The sequence below is a fragment of the Ichthyophthirius multifiliis genome (assembly GCF_000220395.1).
Source record: "Ichthyophthirius multifiliis unplaced genomic scaffold scaff_1120509251445, whole genome shotgun sequence".
NCBI lineage: Eukaryota > Ciliophora > Oligohymenophorea > Hymenostomatida > Ichthyophthirius > Ichthyophthirius multifiliis.
In genome coordinates, this window is record NW_004085868.1 from 57,914 (window position 1) to 79,324 (window position 21,411).

Below are 21,411 nucleotides of genomic sequence, written 5' to 3' on the forward strand. Positions count from 1 at the left end.
AATTTTTTTTTTAAAAATTAAATTTAAAATTTTAATATCACAGAGTACATATTAATACAATTACTAAAATTAAAATTATAATAATAATTGCTATAACAATATACATTTTATAATTTCTCCATCTCATTGTTTTGTTTACTGTTATTGCTTATTTTCTAAAACTAGTTGAAACCTATTACATATCTTGTGATTTTTAACAAATAATATCTAATTTTTCTCCCCTTTCCATTATTTTATCTAAATTTACAATCAAAACCTCCTTAGTTTCGTTAATATTTTCTTTTATTTTACTTAATTAATCACAATCTTTAGAATTATAATAATCAAATTTAGCTTTTAAATCTTTTTACAATAATTTATTCATAGAATAGGCTATAGCAGAACTTCTTTCCATTTCAGTTGTTTTATTATTAAACATATTTTTCACATCATCCAAAAAGGCATAAGCAATTCTTCTTTAGTATTATATATCACACATACAGACATAATTTATGTCATTTTCGGAAATTGAATTGAAAATAAAACCCGAGTATTCAAACGATTGCTTTGAATTAGGATTTTATTTTGTTATTACTTATTTCGTTACATTTTGGAAATTACCTTAGGAGGTAGTATAGTCAGCTAAAAATGTTTCTCCTCTGGATATTACTACATAAATTAAAGACATTTTTTTTTCTCTTTTTTTAATATTATTTATTTAACTAATGTATTATTTATTATAATCGATATTTCTTTATTTTTTTTTCTTAATAATAATAATATATATTATTTACTTTTATATATTTTTTTTTTCTTTATCTAAAAAATACATAAAATAAATTATAATAAATTTATTTTATATAAAATATTTATTTTTTATTCAATCTTTTTTTTTTTTAAAAAAAAAAAACAAAAAAATAAAGTAAAAAAATTTAAAAAAACAACAATAAATGGAAATATTAGATGCTTTGTAATTAAGAAATAATAAAATGCCTAAATTTTTATTAATATTAATATACATAATAGGATTATTTAGTATATTATCAATTGGAATTTCTTTAGGATTTATATTCCAAAACTCTACAAACGAGCATGAATACTTAAACAACTATGAATTATAAAAATCCGTAAAAATATGGAACAAGTAAGAAATACCTGAAAAATTCGAAAAATATAACCTAAAGATATAAATTTAAAACACTAAAGGCCTACTTTTAAAAAGCAATTTATAGTTTTTAAAAAACTAGACTACTTTTAATGTTTAATAAAATCCAGGTTTTTACTAGAAAATATTTAATAATTATAATCATATTTTTGGTTAATTTAGTTTCGAGAAGTTTAATATTCCTTTAGGAGATTCACTTTAATATTGTATATAGATAAAATATTATGATTTATTAAAAAAACGTATTTATCATATTGATAAGTATTCTTATGTTAAAAATTAAGATATATGTGATTTATATTATAGCAATTAATTTAATTTTTTGAAATTAAAAGGAATTAAAATATAGCCTTGGCTGGAAAAAAAATATATATGTAATGATAATTGTAAATGTAAAATAGGTTTAATATAAGTTGTTGAAGGAAAAAAAATATGCTATGAGTACTTAATTATTTCAAAAATATGTGCTGTAGTATAAATTAACTCTGATGATTCGATGTCTAATATTGGAGGATGTTTCAAAAATAATACTTTTTAAATTTATAGATAAGCTATACCTTAAGAAGAGGTTAATTTTTAAAATTTGGAAATGGAAATTAGAGAAGCTAGGGATCCTTATGTTGTTGCAATTAAACTTTCAGATAATAATAGTCCATTTGAATATTAATAAAATGAATTTCCGAAACTTATTTAGTGGGCTTTTTAGTTCGGATTTGGAGGATTTGTTTTTGCATTTACACTAAATATTATATTTAAGGCTAATAGATGTCCAAGTGCTAATTTTGGAAGAACAAGAATCAATTCAGTATTATAGTTAAAGGAAAGATGATATTATTTTAATTTTATAAAAATAATTATAAAAATGTAAAAAGTTTAAATTAATTAAAAATTTAATTATTTATATAAAAAAAAGTTATAAAATAATATAGTATATATATAATTCAATTTTAAATATTATATATTTAGATTATTTTTTTATTTTTTTTGTAAAAAAAAATAATATAATTTTCTTTACTAAATAATTCAATAAAATATATAAAAAAAAACAATTTTATTTTAAAAAGAATAATAAAATAATTTATAATATATCAAAAAATATATTTATATAATTAAAAAAATATAATATATTTAATATAAATATAAATATATAATATATAAATATATATATATAATTATAATATATTATAATTTAAGATAAGAATATTATATATATTTATTTTTAACCTAAGAAAAAAAAATATTATTAAATTATATGATTATATTATTATTTATAATTTAAAATAATATCAATTTTAAAAATAATAAATTTATTTAAATAAATTTCTTTATCTTAATTTTCTTTTTATTTAAACAAATATTTTTCTTTTATTTAAAATTATCTTATTTACACATAAAACGAATACTTTTTGAATTTTTTTTATTTATATAAAGTCAATATGTTTAACAAAGTTTGCAACTTAAACCACATATGCTATTATTATCAGAAGTAATTGTATTTATTTTATTATATTTTTTTCTATTTTCAACTATTATGGTGCTTTGTATATTTTATTAATCGAATTTAATTTTATGATTTTTTTTTTATTTGTTTATTTCTTATCCGTATGTGTCTATTCTGGTCTTTTCGTTTAAATTATTTTATGAATTTTTTAAAATACTTGTTTTAGGTTAAGATTATAAGCTATTTTTATTTGTAATTATTATATTAAAATTAATATTATCATCCATATTTTCATCAATATTTTCTTTATTTTGAGAATTTTATTATGATTTTATATTTGATTTTGATTACCCTAAAACTTATGGTATAAAGAATTATTTCATTTATAAAAATATATTTTATTTAATAATATAAAATATAAAAAATAAATATATTATTTTTTATATATATATTTATTATTTATTATAAGCAAAATCAATAATTGTATAAAAAGTTAATAAATAAAATATTAATTATTTTATTTAAAATATATATAAAATTTTAATATATATATTTAAGATTTTACTTTATATAATTATATAAAATAAAAATTTCTTAATTTTACTATAAGAATTTAAATATAAGATTTTTTTATTTTAAAAACAAAAAATAATTTAATAAAATAATAATATAATATAAATAAATATAATATATATATATATATATATATATATATATATATATATTATAATTTTTTTTCTTTTATTTATTATAAAAAATATAACAAAAACATAATATAATTTCATTTTAATACTTTATTAAACCATTATTTTTAATTAATTTAATTAATTATCATTTATAGAATGTTCGAGGTTATTTTCAATATTAATTTAACAATTAGAAAATTAATTTTTTAGTTATTTATAACTATCTAATGCATAATCAATTTAAATCATTTAATCATTCTTACCATGACTTAAGAAAATTGGAATATCCCTTTTTTTTGTATCTAATACAAACTTAAATAAATAACCACTTAATCCTATTAATCCTCCTAAATTTTATTTGTAATTTAGACCAGTATAAAGGGTCATAGCACACCCTTATGAAAATCCTCCAAGAAATACTTTTTTACTATCTTTTAATAATTTTATTTCTTCGTCTAATTATGAAGATATTATTTTATCGCTTTATTTTACTTCTTCTAAAGAATATAATTCTTCTTCATTTTCAATACAGGATTTATCTAAAGATTTTATATCGTACCAACTTCGTCATTTCCATTCCTCCATTTATTGTCACGGGTCTTGTAGGGGCTGTTAAAAGAACTATTTTAGTTTAGGGATTTGATAAATTATGCTATTATGATAAAAATAAATCGGAAAAGCCTAATGCACTATCTCCTAAACCATGTAACCATACTATTGTATATTTATGTTCTTGTTTAGGAAGTAATAATATGTCGTTGTTTCTTTTCTAAATATTGTATATACCTTATTTTTTATTTATAAATATTAGATAATATAAATAGAATTTTTTTTGTTTTCATATTTTTTCATTTTTTTGTTTATTTCATTTTTTTTTATTTTGCAAATTTTTTTTTTTTATACTTTATCTTGAAGAGAAAAAAATATAGGTTTTTTATATTAAATAGTTTTTTGTTTTGATTAAAAAATAATATGTTTTACTTGATTGGAACATTTTATTTTATACTCTTTAAACTTATTTCAATTATATTATTATATTGTTTATAAAAACTTTTAATAAATATTTTTGTTAAAAGATATATAAAATAATACAAATATATAAATTAAAATATATAAAAATATAAAAATATATATAAATATTTAAAAATTTATTTAATGCTAATTTTTTTTATTTTTTAATATATTATTAGAATAAAAATAATATGTTATAATTACAGAATTTTATTTTATGTTGTTGTTATTTTTCTTATTTATAATTTATAATATGTTATTTTTTGATTTTTTATAATTTAATATAATGTATAAATTTTCAAAATAAATTAATATAAAATTTTATTTTTATTTAATTTTAAATATATTTGATAAAAAAAAAATATTCATAGTAAAGAAAATATAAAAAAAGAATAATACATTATAAAAAACCCAATATATATGAACACAAAATAACTACCATAACAAAATGAAAATACTAAATTAAATTAAAATCAAATTAAAAAAAGTATAATTACATAAAGTAATCCAAATACTGCTTAAAAAAAGAAAAAAAGATAAATTTAATGGAAAGAGGAAGTCGAAATAAATATAGTTGAAAATTTTAAATAATACAATTAGGTTAATGATAATTAAAAGTAGTGTTGTATTATTTTTTGAAATAAAAAAATAAAAAACAAAAAACTATAAAGCTATAAAATTTGTTTTTATAAAAAAAAAAATAAAAATTTTAGAGGATGCAAATATAAAAATATTATTGTACATTAAATTGATAAAAAAAAGTTAGTTATATATAATAAAAAATTAACAGTTTTATAAGTATTAAGAGTTAATATATGTATATATATATTTATAAAAAAGCTTTAATTTATTAAAGAATAAATTCTAAATCTAAAATAAATTATTAATATTTTTATTATATATTAAATTGATATAAATTAAATAATCAATATAATTAACTAAAGATAATATTCATTAAAATATGTTAATTTCTTATAAATCAAAAAAAAAAATTAAAAATAAAAATAAAAGCATTTTATTTATATCAAATTAAACAAAAAATATATTTTTTATAAAAAAAGAAGTTTAATATAATTTATGATTTAAAAGTTAATATTAAAATATAAATATAATATATATTTTTAAAAAAATATATGTAAATAAATTTTATTATTTTTTTATATTTAATTGATTAATTTTATCTTTTTAAATTATATAAATATATATAAATTAAAAAAATAATTATAAAAAAAATAATCAGTAATAAGATATTTCTATAATATAAAATATAATATGATAAAAAAAAATTAATAAATAAAATATTAATAAAAAAATAATATAATATATATGCATTTATTCATATAATATATTTATAGATTTATATGTTTATATATATATATATTTATATATTTATATATTTATATATTTATATCTTTATATATTTATAAGTTTTTTTAATATTTTTTTTTTTTGGTTTAGTATTTAAATTTAAATAAATAAAATTATATTATCTGTTTTATATTTATTTTTGTTTTTTTTATATATTTATATATATATATATTTTAAATTATTAATAATTTTGTATTTATAGATATATATATATATATAGACACATTAATTTTCTTTATTATATTTAATATTTATATAGTTAATTTATTTTTTTTAATTAAAATTTAAATTAGTTTATTTTTAATTCTTTATAAATTAAATATTAATTTTTTTGAAATATATTTAAAAAAAAACATTATCATTTCTTATCTATAATAATAACACTATTATTTTTAATACCATAAAATCCTATAGCTTTATGTTCTTCATCAAGAATTTCATTAGGATCATGTTAATTAACTTTATAATAAATAATCATTTCATCACTTTGTATTCCATAGAGTTTTGAAAGTACATTCTTAATACTCAAAACAGAAGTATTTTCAGGGAATTTTTTAACTTTTTCTGGTTTTCCTAATTAAGGCCCTGCCGCAGCCATAATTTTAAGGGAAATCATTATATTTTTTGGCCCTTAATCTTCAGTAATATTTTAGGGTTCATTAGCTTAAATTTCATAAGGATTTCCATATTTTTTAAGTAATATTTCATGATTAGGATGCTCTTTTCTTGACCATTCAAGGAATTTTTCATAGTCATATTTATAATAGACTTAATCGAATAATTTGAAGAAATCATCGAATGTTTTTCTCAAATAAAAAATTTCATAATCTTTTCTTTCATATTTTTTTAAAATACAGCCATTAATAATTTAAAGATTCTAATTTTCAGCTACTGCTCTCTATCTAATATAGGAAGATCCATATTTTTCTGAAATAGGGTTATGCTTAACATTTAAATATTATAAGTTTTAAAACTAAGAAAGTTCAGTTAAAATAATTGGATTTTCCACTAAATTTTATTCTAAAGAAATATGTGTAATATTTTATATTGGATATTGAAGTTTTCCTATTAATTTAATTTTATTTTTATTTAAAATAATCTTTTATAAATTCTATAATTTATAGAGAATTTTCTCCTTTAAACCTTCTAAATCTTCGATTTCTGTATTTTCCAAATTCAAAAATTTCAAATTTTTTAAGTTTTCATTTTCGTTATTTCCTAATCTTATATTTTAGAAATCTCTCATATCATTTTTACATAAATATAGTTCTTCCAAATTTTAAAAAGCAGGTAAAACTTTACAAATTAACTTCCAATTTAACCTACAATCAATAACTATTAAAGTCTTTAAATTATTAAAAATCCCAATAGGACTTTTATCTAAAATACTATTATTATTAATATAAATAATATTCTAAACTTCATTTTTTTATAAATCTTAAGGTTCACTTAAATAATTGCTTGAAATCGATAAGCTTTTTAAATTTTTTAACTCGTTTCCTATTTAATATATTTAATTCCAATCATAAAGCAAATTCTTTTCTAAGGATAAAGTCTCTATGTTTTTTAAAAGAGTATTTAAGTAATTTTCCCTTTCTAAATCAGAAATGCTCACTTCTTGTAAAGAAATCTCTTTTAACTCTGCTATTTTACTTAGTCTTTCCCAAATTTTATCAAAACCATAAAATTCGACCATCTTTTTATGTTTTTTGAAAGTCTCGAAATAGGCATCTTAGTCAAATTCGACTTAGATTTGTTTTTTAATTATGTTTTCAATATTTAAATTATTTTTTTAATCATTTTCTTTTTCTTATTTAGTTTTATTATTATTTTCGGAATTATTAAAAATTTATTCTTTTTTTTTTTTTTTTTTTTTTAATTTTTTTATTTTAATTTTTTTAATTTTTATATTTTTTACATTCTATCTAGTTTTTTAAGTCTTAACATATACTTTTTTTAAAGTATTTTATCAAAACTCCATCTAAAATGCTTATTCCAAGATTAACTTTTTCGTATTTTAATAAGCTACCTGAGTTTTTATTATCCTAAGTTTAAAAATATTAGATATTAGAAACTAAACCATTATGTTTACCTCTTGTTTCGTCATCCCATTAAACCCCAAACCATAATTATTTATCACTGTTTTAAGGTTTCCCTTCATGTATTAAAGGGCCACTATATAATATAGTTGCATATTGTTATTAGCATTCTATTCTTCTTCCTATATATTATTTACAATTAGTTAATAGTGACTCTTGTTATTGTTGAGATTATTTTTCAGTATCCATTTTTTTTTTTTTTTTGAAAAAAAATTATTATTAACTATAATTTATATATATATATATTTTGTTCGGGAATTGATTAATATAAAATAGATTTTTTTTTTTTTTTAAAAAAAAAAAATAATAATTTAAATTTTTTTTTTATAAATTTCTGATAAAAATATTTTATATAATTTTTTTTTATTTGAATATTTTTATAATTTAAAAAAAATATATATATTTCATAAAATTATAAAAATAAATTAAAAAAAATATTAAATAATTATATACTTAAAAATGAAATATATATTTTTATTAATAAAAAAAATAATAATTATAATTAAAAAAATAAAGAAAATTACATTAAAATATAATAAAATGGAAAACGGAAATTAATTTAAAATATATGATTTTATGTTCCCAGGATCATAAACAGCAAAATTAGTTAAAGTATAATGCCTAGATGATTATACTTATTTTCCTTTTATTGATATTTTCAAAAGAACAGGAATACCAATATGTTCCCCTGTCGTAAATTTAATAGGAGCAAGAGAAAATAATAGAGGAAAATTTTTTGCAGGTTTAACAAGAGCATGTTTTAATAGTGATGCAGTAATTATAGACAATGGAATATTTAGTGGATGCGAAAAATAGGCTTAAAGAAAAGGTAAATATATAGTAAAAAAAAAAATAAAAAAAAAAAAAAAAAAAATTAAAATAGGATTAAAATTAATTGGAATAGCACCAGAAAATGATATATAATTTCCGAAAGTTAACTAAAATTAATTCAATTAAAATGAACTTTCTAAAGGACATACATAATTTTTTTTATTAAGTTTTTTAATATAAAAATAAATTATAATTATTGAAATATATATATAATGATATAAATATATATATATATATATATATATATATATATTTATATATAGCTGATTGCTAATGGTCTTAAGAAGTTTTGTTTAAATTGCTTTTAGCCTTAAAAATTGCATAAGGAAATCTAAATAAAAACCCAAATCATTAAAAAATTGTTAATATATTATTAGGAGATAGTGATTAATATATTGAAGAAGTTAGACTTGCAGTAGAATTTGATTAAGTAGTTTTAATAGTACCCGGAAGTTTAATTTGCAATAGACTTATTAAAGAAGCTAATGGAACAAGTAATGAATCTTAAGTTTAAAGTTACTTAATGGATTAAAATTATTAAAATTTATAATATATTATAAGATAAAATTCTAAAAATTTTTATTATATCAAAGATTTAGATTCTGATGTTATTGCTTAATATATAAGATTTTTTTTATAAGTTACTCCTTTTTAATAAAAATTACCTTTTATATATTAATAAGAATATATATAATAAGAAAATGCAAATAAATAATAATATAAATAATATATAAACTAATAATAATAATAAAAAAATGAAGAATAATAAAAATATCAAACAGTTTAATAAAGATAATCGTAAATTGATGATGAATATATTGATAAAATAATGGGTAACAATAGATGATGTAAAATATAAGATTTTATTTTAAATATCATAATAAATATAAAATTTTAATTTATATTTTCTTTTATTATGAATATATTAGTATATATATATATATATATATATATATATATATAATTATAAAATAAATTAAAAATATTAAATTTATAAATATTTTAACTTATAATTCGTTTAATTTATGTTAAAATAAAAAACAAAAAAAAAAGATTTTTGTATAAAAAATATAAATAGAGAAAAGTTTAAAATAAATTATTATATATTATTTTGTTTTTATTATATTTAATTATAATTATTTTTTAATAAATTTAAAAATAAAATATATTATTTTTATTATATTTATCACTTTTTATACTTATTATCTTTATGTTTTTATAATCAAATATTTTTTTTAACTTAAAAATAATAATTTATTCTATTTATATAACCTTATATTTTTATTTTAAAAAGTTTTATTTAATAGTTTATAATTTTCTTGTTTTATTAATTTTGAAAAAAAAAGTTATTTAAAAGAGAAAAAAAAATTTTTTTTTATTAATTTCTAATTATTAATCTTCTTTTATATTTATCATAATAAAAATTAATTGTTTTTTATAAAAAAACTAATTTATTGATTTATATTACTGTTTTTAAAATTTAAATTCAGAATGTTTTTTAAGTATAAATAATATTTTTAAGTTATAAAAAATTGTTTTTATTATTAAATTTAATTAATTTTTAATATATATATAATATTATTTAAAAAAAATATTTTGGATTTCTAATATATCTTTACTTTCATATTACATTTAATATATCATTAAATATCTTTAACTTATTATTATCAATATACTTTTACACATTAACCATATTTATTTAGTTATGACAAAAATTAACAAAGTGTACAATCATTAGATGCTCCTCCTTTACATCTTTTACATGATGCATGACATTATAAGCATTATTGACCTTGTTTGTAATAACCATTTGGACAGCTGATTTGACAAGATCTATCAGGACCTATTACTTAATTTAAAGGACATTATTTTACACATACTTTGTTTAATACTACTTAAAGACATTTTACAGAACAATCGATTCCCCCCCATCCAGGTAAACATAAGCAAACTCCTCTTACACAAACACCCACAGAGCTACAATGATTTGTACACATAGGAACATGATCACAGAATTAAGTAAATGAACGAGGACAAAAAATTTTACCAAATTTATTACTACTAGGATGAATCGTTATTTATTATCCTTCTTTAGTACAAACAACTTACATTTTAATTTAAGGAAAATAAACAGTAATAGTTTTCATATCAGCAGAACATTAATGCATATGACATCTTTTATATACATCATTTAATAAATCAACATTATTATTGCTTGTAGAGGTAAAACACCTACTATTAATACCATAATATTCTAATGTCATATCAAGACCTTAATTTGAAAAATTATTTTTAAAAGAAGTACACAATTTATTGCCATAAATACTTTTCATCAAGCATCTATCTAAGTAAGGAGTAGTTTCAGGTTCACCATATCCATCATTTTCGAAAGAACATTAAACTTTAAGTTATTATGGGAACTCATTAAACATTTGTTTACTATAACATCCCTCAATTACAAATGAACATCCTTTTCCTTTACCCCAATAAAGGTTATCAGCCATGTTTTCGTTTACTTCAGTATAATAACCAGTATCTCTTAATAAAGCAATAGTAAGAACTGATAATTAAGCATCTGTCATTACTTTGCTAGCCATCATGATTTCATTTTAAACAATTAGCTATTCCCAATGAGAACCGAAAGAGCCAGAATCTCCTTCATTTTCAAGTTACATACCTTCCATAGTAGGGCAAGCATAATATTTTCTTGCAGTTAAAAGTATATTTTTTGTGAAAACTATTTTTGTCGGTAAACCTCTATAGATTACTGTTTTTGTTATTTTAGGTAATCCATATTATCCATAATATTATCCGGTCTCAGGATTTATCCAAAATTACATTTAAAATCCACTAAATCCTAGGATATGTAAAAGTTCATGGATAGTTACTTCGAGATCATTCTCAAATGATTCATGGTCATCTTATTAACTCATTTAGCTTAAATTAAATTAGATTCTACCAAAAGAAGGTCTCAAGAGTTACTCGTTATGAGCACAAGTCATAGCGTTTGCTATATCTCCATCTTATGGTGCATTTTTAGTTATAACATAAATATGTAAATCAGATTAAGGAATACCTTAGGATAAAGCTGAAAGTGGAATACGTACACCTTAACAATCTAAACTCCATAATTTGCTGTTTTTTGGAAATAAGTTATTTCCTTAAATAGGGTTTACTTTTAAAAGTTTTTAAAAATAAATTTTCGCTGTTTCCATTAATCTAAATATTAAATTCTTTAAGACATAAGGTAGATTTTTATCAAGGAATGAGTAATCAATAGTTATTCTAATTGGTTAGCTTAATTGAGGTTTTCCATATTAAAGTATTCGTTTAGACTATATTTCTGAATCATCTTAAAGTCTATCATATAATTTCTTTTCTAACTCATGATGTATGCATTTATGTGTGAGCACAATTTTTACAAGTAAAAAAACTAATATATAAGATAAAATTATATTTTAAATATGCATTTGATATTTTTTGACTTTTAATTTTTTTTATTAATATAAAATTTTAAATAAATCTATAAATATATTAAATTTATTATATAAAAGAAGCTTTTTAAAAAAATATAATAGATAGTATTTATTAAATAAATATATATATAAATATATATATATTATATATATATATATATATATATATATATATTATCTAAGTAATTAAGATATATTTTATACTTTTTATATAAAAAAATTAGAATTTATTAAACAATATTTATTATAATTATTTATATAATTTTATAAATTATTATAAATTTATATCTTGAATAAATTATTTTGATATTTATCTACAATAAAGTTACGCCATAAAAATAATTTTGTACTAATATTTGATATTAATAATAATTTTATAATAAATTAAATTCACAAATAAAATAAAATAAATTTAAATATGAAATAAAATAAATTTAGTTTAAAAATTTTAATCTATATAAATCAAATTTTGTACGTCATTTTTGATTTAATTAAAATTTATTATAATAAAATCAAGATAAACAAATATAATATTAATAAATATATAAAAAAAAAAATAGGTTAAATATATTTATATGAATATAAATTTAAAAATTTAATTTAATAAAAAAAATATATAAATTAAATTATTACAAATAAAATACATTATATTTTTTTATTAGCAAAATCTATATTTATTATTTTTAGATAAATGTATTTTTTAAAGATTAATTACCTTATATTATTTTTGTTTTTCTATAGGATAAAATTAATATTATGATTTTTATATTATTTTGTTTTATTCTAATATTCAGAAATTATTAAAGATATTTATTTTAAATATTTTATCATTTATTTTTTCTGTTTTCTATTTTATTAGTTTTTATTAAATAATAATGATTATATTATTTTTGTATTTATTATTTTTATTAATTTTGTTTAGTTTATTAGTTTATATGTCTTATTTTTTTCTAATTAAATATATAAATTAGTATTTGAATACTTTAATGAAAAAATTCAGTTAGATATCGAAATAATATAGCCATGATAATTATTATTACTAGTTTTTTTTAAAAAAACTATTAATATGTTTGTTTCATTTTTAAATTAAAATTATTATTTAAATATATATAATTTTTTATACTTTTTTAAATCTATTTATTTTTATATATAAGCAAATAATGTTTAAATATATTTTAAATTATAATATTTAAAATAAATTACTTTAAAGAGAAAGATTATTTTTGTGTTTTTATTATATTAATATATATATTATATAAGCCATTTTAATATTTTAGTTTTATAATTTAAGGGCCAATTATTATTTGCTACATAATTATTTTTTAAAAATTAAAAAAACTTTAATAAAATTTAATTTTTAGTATACAAAAAAAATTAAAATATTTAATAAAAAAATTAAAATAAATTAGGACTAAATACTTATATATATTATTTATTTAAAAAAAAATATTATAATAATAATAAATAAAATGAAAAAATTTACATATTTTTTATTTTAAATATTTATTTATTATATATAAAATTTATATAATAATGTATATATATATATATATATATTTATATATAACCATTTTTTAATTTTAATTTATTATATCCCATTTAAATATAAAAATTATTTATTTTATTTTTAATTATTATATTATTTTTTCTCCATTTTTTATTTTTATAATAAATTTTTTTACTAAACATTTATTATTAATTATAATATGTATTAAGAATAAAATTATTTTATATTATTACAAATTTAAATATAAAATTAATAAAATTTATAATATTTATAAATAAAATTTAATTTATAAAATTTTTTTAATTATTTTTAATATTAAATTAAAATTAATTAATAATTATTTTTATATCATAACTTTATATATATATTAATTTCATAATTATTTACCCCCCGGAAATTTATTTATCATAATTTATCAAATTATATAAATAATTATAAAAAATAAATCTTTTTATCCCAATTTTACTTTTTTAAAATATATCTTTATTGCTAAATAATTAACATTTGATTTTTTTTAATAAATATTATTTATTTATATTTTAAATATTTGCTTTATATTATTTAATTTTATATATAAAAAGCATTTAAATATGGAAATAATAAAATTCAATTAAATAAATATTTATTAAAATAAGTAAAAAATCAAAAAGTCCCTATTAAAAATAAAATTTTATCAATTTTAGTACATTTTTTCCTTGTTGAAATTTTATGCACATATAAATGTAGACTCAATTATTTAGAAAAGAATTTATTTGATAGACTTTAAGATATTTAGAAATATAACCTAAAATAATGTTTAAACATGGATAGCCTCAATAAAACAAACCAATTAAATTAACTATCGATTACTCATACTTTGATAAATATCTATCTCATTAAATAAAAAGATTATATGTTTAGATTAATGAAAACAACGATACTTTATTTATTTTTAAAAGTAAAGCCAATTTTAAAAAATAATTAATTCCCGTAAAATAGAAATAGGAGACTATGGTATTTAGATTTATAAGGTATAATAATTCAAATTACTACTGTGCTTGATGAAAAGTATTTATGGCAATAAATTGCGTACTTCTTTTAAAAATATTTTGTAAATTAGGATATTGGTATGTATTTAGAAACTGATAGTATTAATAGTTCTTTATCTCTAAAAGCACTAATGAATTTTTATTAGTAAATGATATGTAAAGAAGATGCCATATGCTTTCATGCTCTACCATTACCGTACGTTTACCTTAAATTATTTGTACTATATAAGGAGACGAATCATCCTTAAAATGGATGATTTGTTAAAATGGTTTTTGCTTCTTCACTATCTTAATTCTGTGATTATGCTACTATATGTGCAACTCATTGTAGCCCTGTGGAAGGGATTTTTTATTTTTCTCCTGGATAGGGGGCATTTGATTGTTCTGTATAATTTCAATAAGTAATGTCATAGGAGTATGTGTATAGTATATCAATTTCTTAGAAATTAAGTAATTAGTTCTAATAGACCTTGTTAAAACTTGTGTCTTTATGATTATTTTAGAAATGGTTTATGATTGATTTTTATTTAATAAAAACCATTTTATAATATAGAATTATATATTTAATTAAAAATATCTATTATATATTTCTAATTATTAAAAATATTATAGCAAATAAATAAATACTAATTTTTATAATAAAATATACATATTTTTTTTATTATAAAAAATTAAAGGTTCTTTAAAAAATTAAAATAATATTTTCTCTTAATATATTTTATTTTTCAAAATTATAATAACAAGAAATTTAATATTTAATTTACAAATTATTATATAAATCATTTATTATTAATCATTTGTAATTAAATAGATTAAATATAAATTAAATAAAAATTAAAAAATGCAAGTATAATACATAAATAAAAATAATTTAATAATTAATATAAAATACTATTTTTAATGATATAAATATAAAAATTAAAATTAAACTTCTTAAAAAGGTAATAAAAAGTCCATTTCTAAATTAAATGTATCGAATTTCAGGATTTATTCAAAATTACATTTAAAATCCCCTAAATTAAATTATATTCTGCCATGAGAAAGTCTCAAGTATTACTCGTTGTGAGCAAAAACCAAAGCATTTGCTAAATCTCCATTTTATGGTGCATTTTTTACTATAACATAAATATTTAAATTGGAATTAGAAATAACTATAGTTACAGCAGAAATTAGAAATATTATACATTTAATATTTATACTCCATAAATTTTAATTTTGCGGAAATTAGGTTATTTCCTTAAATTGGGTATACTTTTAAAAGTTTTTAAAAAAGTTATCGTTGTATCGATTAATCTAGATATATAATTTTATTATTTATGAGGCAGATTTTTATAAATATATATGTAATCATTATTGATTCTAATTGGATAGCTTTATTTAGAAGTTCCATATTAAAGTATTCATTTTGAAATAATTCCTTAATAATCTTAAAGTCTATAATATAAATTATTTTATAACTATTGCTGTGCAATTTCGAATAGGAAAAAAAATACTAAAAATAATAAAATTTTATTTTAAATATGCATTTGCTTTTTACTTATTTTAATTAAAAGATATTTAATTAAATTTTCTATAATTCTATAATTTATATTATTTCAGTGTTATTAAAAAAATCGTATTTATTATACAAATGAATATTATTTATTAAATATATTTTTAAAATTTTTATAGCAAAAATTAAATAATTTATTTTTATAGTTATTTTAAGTTTTAATATATAATGAAAAATATATCTAAATATAGTATTAAGACATTATAATATAAAAAACTTAAGTAAATAAAAATAATTAAAATTATATAAAATATACTTATTAAAATTATTAAATTTAAATTATAAATATTCATAAAACACATGTATTTAAAATATATGTGATATTATTAAAAAAATTATATAAGTAATTTTAAACATTATAAAATTAAATTATATATAATTTGATTAAATTTAAATAAAAAAATTGTAAAATTATATAAAACATATATTTAAAATATGCAAAAAATATTATTAATAAATAATATTATGAATAGAAAAATATAGAAATCAAAAAAACTATATGAAATATTAATAATAATAATAAAAATAATAATAATATTAAAAATAATAATAATAATAATAATAATATCTATAAATATAAAAAATATTATAATAATAATTATTATTATATTAAAAAATATATAATATTATTTATAAAATATATAAATTAATTTATTTATTATATAAATTTATATTTTATAATTTAAAACAATCATTTTATGTAATAAATACATTTAAATATAATATAAAAATTTCAGAGTTATATATAAATATATATTTAATTCTAATCATATTTTTTTTTAAATAATTAATAATAAAATGCTTTAAAAATTTCTATTTTATAATAAAAAATTTTAAGTTTTTAATTATTATTAAAAATTATTATATATTAAAGTTTATTAATTTTAAAAATTATTATGTAGTGTTTTAAATTAATATTGAGATATATATCATTAAACAAAATTAAAAAAAATCAAATATAATATAATATAAATATATATATATATATATATATATATATATATATATATATATATATAATTATTATTTATTATTTATTATTTATTATTTATGAATAATAAAATTATTCTAATAATTTATAATAATATCTTAAAAAACATTTAATAATAAATATTTTTATTTATTCTTATCGATATTTAACTATATCTTTTATAATAAAAGTTATAAATACTCCTTTATATATATTTTATTTAAAAAAAATAACTTATATAAATTAAAACACTATACAAAATAATTAAAATAAATTAAATCAATTATTATAATATTAAAAGCTTTTATATAAATAAATTATACTAAATATTTATTGATGTATTTATTTTTTTAAAAAAAAATAAACTTTAAATTTTATTAAAAAATTATATTTTTAATAGTGAATATTCATAAATAAAAAAACATAAAAATATAAATTTAATAAAACAGAAAAATAAAAATTTTTAAAAATTATAGAATAAAAAGTATTTAAAGCAATAATTATTAAAAATTTTCGTTATAATAGGTTAAAAATAAATTATAAAAAAATAAATCTTTAATATACTTTGATTAATAAAATTATAAATACAAATAATTTATATATATAAAAAATAAAAATTAAATTGTATAATAAAATTTTTATAATAAAAATAATATATATTATAATTAAAATTTATTAATTTATATTTTTTAATATAAAATATATATTTTTTATTTGTTATTTTTAATTTGATATTTATTATCATTTACTTATTTATACAGGACTATAACTTTGCTATTAATTATTTTCATTTGAATTTTAAGATATATAGCTTTCTCTTGTATTTTTATTTCGTGCACTATATTTATATTCTTCATAAATCAAATTATTATTTCTCTATAATTATATTTTTAATTTATTAATAATTGCTATATTTTTATCATTTTCAATCACTTTTTACAAATTAAAATTTTTCTCTTCTTGTAATTATTTATATAATAAATTAAGCCTTTATTCATATGATTGTATTTATATATTTTCTATACACATATTTTTTTTTTCAAGTATATTTACTTACTACTATAACTCACATATTTATTTTTCTAATTATATATTTTTTGCAATTAAATTACAAATCATTTCTTGATGATTAATATCTAAAGTTTAATTATTAACTTAATTAATATTTTATAATTATTATAATTATAATTCTTAGCTTTAATTATTAGATTATCTTAATGTTTATAAATTATTTTTATAATTCTCAATTTTAACTTATAATTATTAATTTTCTTATTTGCATTTCTCGAATTATATTTAATATTCTTTATTTTCATTTGCTAATATTATATTTATTTAATTTATAGTTTGATTTTCTTATTTATAATTTTCTAGTTAATTTATTAATGATATTATTTACTAACTTTTATTATTATCTTTCTCAATTGAAAATTAAATTGTATCATTATCATTATTATTACTATACATATTATTTTTATTTATTTAAAGTAAGAATTTATTTGGGCTTTCTATATATGAAATATCACTTTATTAATTTATTCTAAAATTATTTTATGAATTCGAAATATTTCTCATTTTTTTATTTTATTAAAATAAACTAAAATAACTTTAACTGATTTTAAATTAAATTTTAATTTATATAAAAATCAAAATAATAATAATAATAGATTGAATTAGCAATTTATAAAAATTAATTAAAATTTTATAATTTTTATATAAATTTATTAATACAAAAAAATAAATTTGTTTTATTATAAATATAAACAATTATATATATAATTATTTTAAAACTAATATTATATAAACATTTATATTATATAATTAATAATTTTTATATAATTAAAAAATAAACTATATTTATTTCATATTTATTGTATATTATAAAATATTTAAGATAATTTTCTGTTAAAATTTTTTAAAATTTTTATTGAAAAAATAATATTAAATTTTAACTTCATACTATCTTTTTTTTAACAAATTTTTCAACTTTTTATTTTTAGAATATTAATTACTATATATTTAATTGTATATAAAATTATTTTAATTGAAATTATTATTTTATTAATTATTTTCCTATAAAGCTTTATTTAAAGTTAAATTAAAATTAAATGATTTATTATTTCCTATTTTTATATTACTTAACTCAATATATTAGGATTATTTTTATTCAAAAGGTGTTTCTGAATCATTTTATTTATAAATATTAGTCGTAATACTTCTTTTATATTTAATATTTTCATTATTAATAATTTATTATTGACAATGTTTTTTCTATAAAAAGTTAATGATTTTTCTCCCAGTTTCATTATTAGATTTTTTTTTTTTTAATTAAACATCAGTTTATATTTATTTCATAATATCATCATCAATTATTTTATTAAGAATGTATTTTTAATTACTACTATCATTAATATTAATATTATTTATAGTCTAATTACTTATATATTCATCTTAACAATATGATTAATTAATATTTTATTATTTATTTATTCTCTCTTTACAATATTTTTGGTCATAAGATTAATTCCGATTATATATTTTAGTTGTTTTTTAAAGAATTAAGGGAGGCTTTTTAATCTTAAAGTTTCTAATACGATTATATATTTTTTTATTTTTATTAATTTATTTTTATTCTTCATTAGTTTTTAAATTATGTTTTAATTTTTTATTGATTTCCCTATTTTTATTTTCTTTAGTTACTTAATAATTTTCCTCTTTGATTTTTTCTTATAAACTAGAAATATTAATATTATTTGATATATTACTTTAACATCTTTTATAATAAAAACTAGTATTTTTTTTATGATTTAAATACTTCTATTAAAGAATTTACATTTTTTATAAATTTTAAACTTAAGTCTAATTTTTATTTTAAACATATTGTTTGTTTTAATAATAATTTTTTTTTTTATAGTTTATATTTTCTTATTATTTATTCTTTTATTCTAGTTCTTCTTCGCAATTAGTTGAAAAATTAGGCTCAGTTTAACAAACAATTTATTTATTATTTTTCTAATAAAAATTATTATTCAAATAATAAAAACTATTATCAATTTAATAATTTGTAAACTAATTTCTATTTTCTTTTTATGAAAAACTTACATAGCTTTCTTTGTTTTATTAATTTTAACTTTTTTTTAAATAAAATTTTATTAATTTTCAATATTCTCCTTTGATAGACTTATAAATCTAGGTGTATTTTATAAGCTTTTTTAATTTAACATTATATTATCTTCTAATATTTTTGTTTGATTTTATATTTATATTATTTAATAATCATCTTTTATATTAAATTTATTTAAAGAATTACTAAATGTAAATAATTAAGGGTTAAACGAATTATAATTTGAAATTTATATATTTATTTGTTTATCGAATTAATTTATTATTTAATCTATTAACAATTTTTTGCAGTTTAATGAATCTTTAGATTCACTTTTTTATTAAATTATGTTTATTTTATGATATTATTGTTCTTTTTAATCATTTAATTTAAAAAATTATTTACTTTCATGTATTCCGATTTTTTTTTCAAACTATTATAACATTAAAATTTTATAATTTTATTTTTTATTTTTTTTATTTATTTTTTATTATATTTGTTTTTGTTAAATTTTGGATTATTTAATTTTTAATTTTAATATATTTATTTTAACAAATAAAATAAATTTTATAATAATATTATTTTTTAAATTTAATTATAAATTATATATATATTTTATTCTTTTTAATTATAAAATCTATATTTATTAAATATAATAATTATAAAAAATAAAAGATTAATTAATACTTAATATTTACAATTTTAACGCAAAATAAATTATATACAAGAAATTAATTATTCTATATTAACAAAAAATTAATATATATAAATAATATAAACCAAAAAATAATTTATCATAGAAATTCTTATCTATAATAATAAAATTAATATATATATATATATATATATATATATATATATATATATATATATTTATATTTATATATTTATATATTTTACAATAAATAACTAATTCTATTATTTGATTAAAAAGAATTTGTTCTTTGAAAACGTGCTTATTTATTACTAATTTATTATTAAAAAAAAGATGCTCTAATTTAACTAGCTCTATTAAATTAATTAGATTATCTAATTATATTATTCATTGTATTAAAATTACTTTAACTTAAAACGTTAATCAGGGGAATGTTTTTTTTTTATACATAATACTTTCATAATTTTAATTTATATATTCATTTTCTATTCTTAAAAAATTCCAAATAAACCTTCTAATAACTTCTAAGAAAAAAATTAA

The 21,411-nt window shown here is 14.7% G+C and overlaps 5 protein-coding genes across 5 annotated transcripts, besides 52 other annotated features; 2 read left to right on the plus strand and 3 right to left on the minus strand. All coding sequences in view use genetic code 6, as the record gives it.

Moving 5' to 3' along the window:
* Positions 1-1,640: 1,640 nt before the first annotated feature.
* IMG5_205800 (hypothetical protein) lies at positions 1,641-1,973 on the plus strand (the record flags this gene model as incomplete). The annotated part of the gene is made up of 1 exon (XM_004023735.1): positions 1,641-1,973. One exon carries the CDS (start codon positions 1,641-1,643, stop codon positions 1,971-1,973), a length of 333 nt encoding a protein of 110 aa, XP_004023784.1.
* A 241-nt stretch (positions 1,974-2,214) lies between these two features.
* Positions 2,215-2,265: a microsatellite.
* Positions 2,238-2,331: a microsatellite.
* Positions 2,262-2,327: a microsatellite.
* Positions 2,262-2,331: a microsatellite.
* A 619-nt stretch (positions 2,332-2,950) lies between these two features.
* Positions 2,951-2,990: a microsatellite.
* A 23-nt stretch (positions 2,991-3,013) lies between these two features.
* Positions 3,014-3,052: a microsatellite.
* A 59-nt stretch (positions 3,053-3,111) lies between these two features.
* Positions 3,112-3,158: a microsatellite.
* A 70-nt stretch (positions 3,159-3,228) lies between these two features.
* Positions 3,229-3,275: a microsatellite.
* Positions 3,233-3,316: a microsatellite.
* Positions 3,242-3,309: a microsatellite.
* Positions 3,253-3,314: a microsatellite.
* A 478-nt stretch (positions 3,317-3,794) lies between the features above and the next one.
* On the minus strand, positions 3,795-4,265 carry IMG5_205810 (phospholipase carboxylesterase family protein, putative; the record flags this gene model as incomplete). Its single annotated transcript, XM_004023736.1, has 2 exons — positions 3,795-4,057; positions 4,253-4,265. 2 exons carry the CDS (start codon positions 4,263-4,265, stop codon positions 3,795-3,797), a joined length of 276 nt encoding a protein of 91 aa, XP_004023785.1.
* A 76-nt stretch (positions 4,266-4,341) lies between these two features.
* Positions 4,342-4,402: a microsatellite.
* Positions 4,342-4,419: a microsatellite.
* Positions 4,343-4,411: a microsatellite.
* Positions 4,420-5,545: 1,126 nt separating the features above from the next.
* Positions 5,546-5,611: a microsatellite.
* Positions 5,558-5,605: a microsatellite.
* A 14-nt stretch (positions 5,612-5,625) lies between the features above and the next one.
* Positions 5,626-5,708: a microsatellite.
* A 300-nt stretch (positions 5,709-6,008) lies between these two features.
* On the minus strand, positions 6,009-7,938 carry IMG5_205820 (tubulin-specific chaperone e, putative; the record flags this gene model as incomplete). The annotated part of the gene is made up of 2 exons (XM_004023737.1): positions 6,009-7,504; positions 7,596-7,938. The coding sequence occupies 2 exons, from the start codon at positions 7,936-7,938 to the stop codon at positions 6,009-6,011; spliced, it is 1,839 nt and encodes a 612-aa protein (XP_004023786.1).
* Positions 7,499-7,541: a microsatellite.
* Positions 7,506-7,566: a microsatellite.
* Positions 7,506-7,567: a microsatellite.
* Positions 7,507-7,566: a microsatellite.
* Positions 7,939-8,289: 351 nt separating the features above from the next.
* Positions 8,290-9,427, plus strand: IMG5_205830 (hypothetical protein; the record flags this gene model as incomplete). Its single annotated transcript, XM_004023738.1, has 4 exons — positions 8,290-8,578; positions 8,633-8,746; positions 8,844-9,074; positions 9,363-9,427. 4 exons carry the CDS (start codon positions 8,290-8,292, stop codon positions 9,425-9,427), a joined length of 699 nt encoding a protein of 232 aa, XP_004023787.1.
* Positions 8,592-8,623: a microsatellite.
* Positions 8,593-8,629: a microsatellite.
* Positions 8,782-8,842: a microsatellite.
* Positions 9,110-9,175: a microsatellite.
* Positions 9,250-9,280: a microsatellite.
* Positions 9,288-9,324: a microsatellite.
* A 73-nt stretch (positions 9,428-9,500) lies between the features above and the next one.
* Positions 9,501-9,543: a microsatellite.
* A 532-nt stretch (positions 9,544-10,075) lies between these two features.
* Positions 10,076-10,113: a microsatellite.
* Positions 10,114-10,247: 134 nt separating this feature from the next.
* IMG5_205840 (leishmanolysin family protein, putative) lies at positions 10,248-11,795 on the minus strand (the record flags this gene model as incomplete). The annotated part of the gene is made up of 1 exon (XM_004023739.1): positions 10,248-11,795. The coding sequence occupies one exon, from the start codon at positions 11,793-11,795 to the stop codon at positions 10,248-10,250; it is 1,548 nt and encodes a 515-aa protein (XP_004023788.1).
* Positions 11,796-12,166: 371 nt separating this feature from the next.
* Positions 12,167-12,234: a microsatellite.
* Positions 12,177-12,231: a microsatellite.
* A 63-nt stretch (positions 12,235-12,297) lies between the features above and the next one.
* Positions 12,298-12,339: a microsatellite.
* Positions 12,301-12,340: a microsatellite.
* A 94-nt stretch (positions 12,341-12,434) lies between these two features.
* Positions 12,435-12,493: a microsatellite.
* Positions 12,494-13,534: 1,041 nt separating this feature from the next.
* Positions 13,535-13,568: a microsatellite.
* Positions 13,568-13,622: a microsatellite.
* Positions 13,623-13,666: 44 nt separating this feature from the next.
* Positions 13,667-13,703: a microsatellite.
* Positions 13,667-13,704: a microsatellite.
* Positions 13,705-15,358: 1,654 nt separating this feature from the next.
* Positions 15,359-15,390: a microsatellite.
* Positions 15,391-16,646: 1,256 nt separating this feature from the next.
* Positions 16,647-16,710: a microsatellite.
* Positions 16,652-16,769: a microsatellite.
* Positions 16,746-16,798: a microsatellite.
* Positions 16,799-16,987: 189 nt separating this feature from the next.
* Positions 16,988-17,041: a microsatellite.
* Positions 17,042-17,099: 58 nt separating this feature from the next.
* Positions 17,100-17,162: a microsatellite.
* A 1-nt stretch (position 17,163) lies between these two features.
* Positions 17,164-17,195: a microsatellite.
* A 334-nt stretch (positions 17,196-17,529) lies between these two features.
* Positions 17,530-17,576: a microsatellite.
* A 119-nt stretch (positions 17,577-17,695) lies between these two features.
* Positions 17,696-17,748: a microsatellite.
* Positions 17,749-17,816: 68 nt separating this feature from the next.
* Positions 17,817-17,855: a microsatellite.
* Positions 17,856-20,674: 2,819 nt separating this feature from the next.
* Positions 20,675-20,708: a microsatellite.
* Positions 20,675-20,720: a microsatellite.
* A 121-nt stretch (positions 20,721-20,841) lies between these two features.
* Positions 20,842-20,888: a microsatellite.
* Positions 20,889-21,043: 155 nt separating this feature from the next.
* Positions 21,044-21,111: a microsatellite.
* The last annotated feature ends 300 nt before the right edge of the window (positions 21,112-21,411 follow it).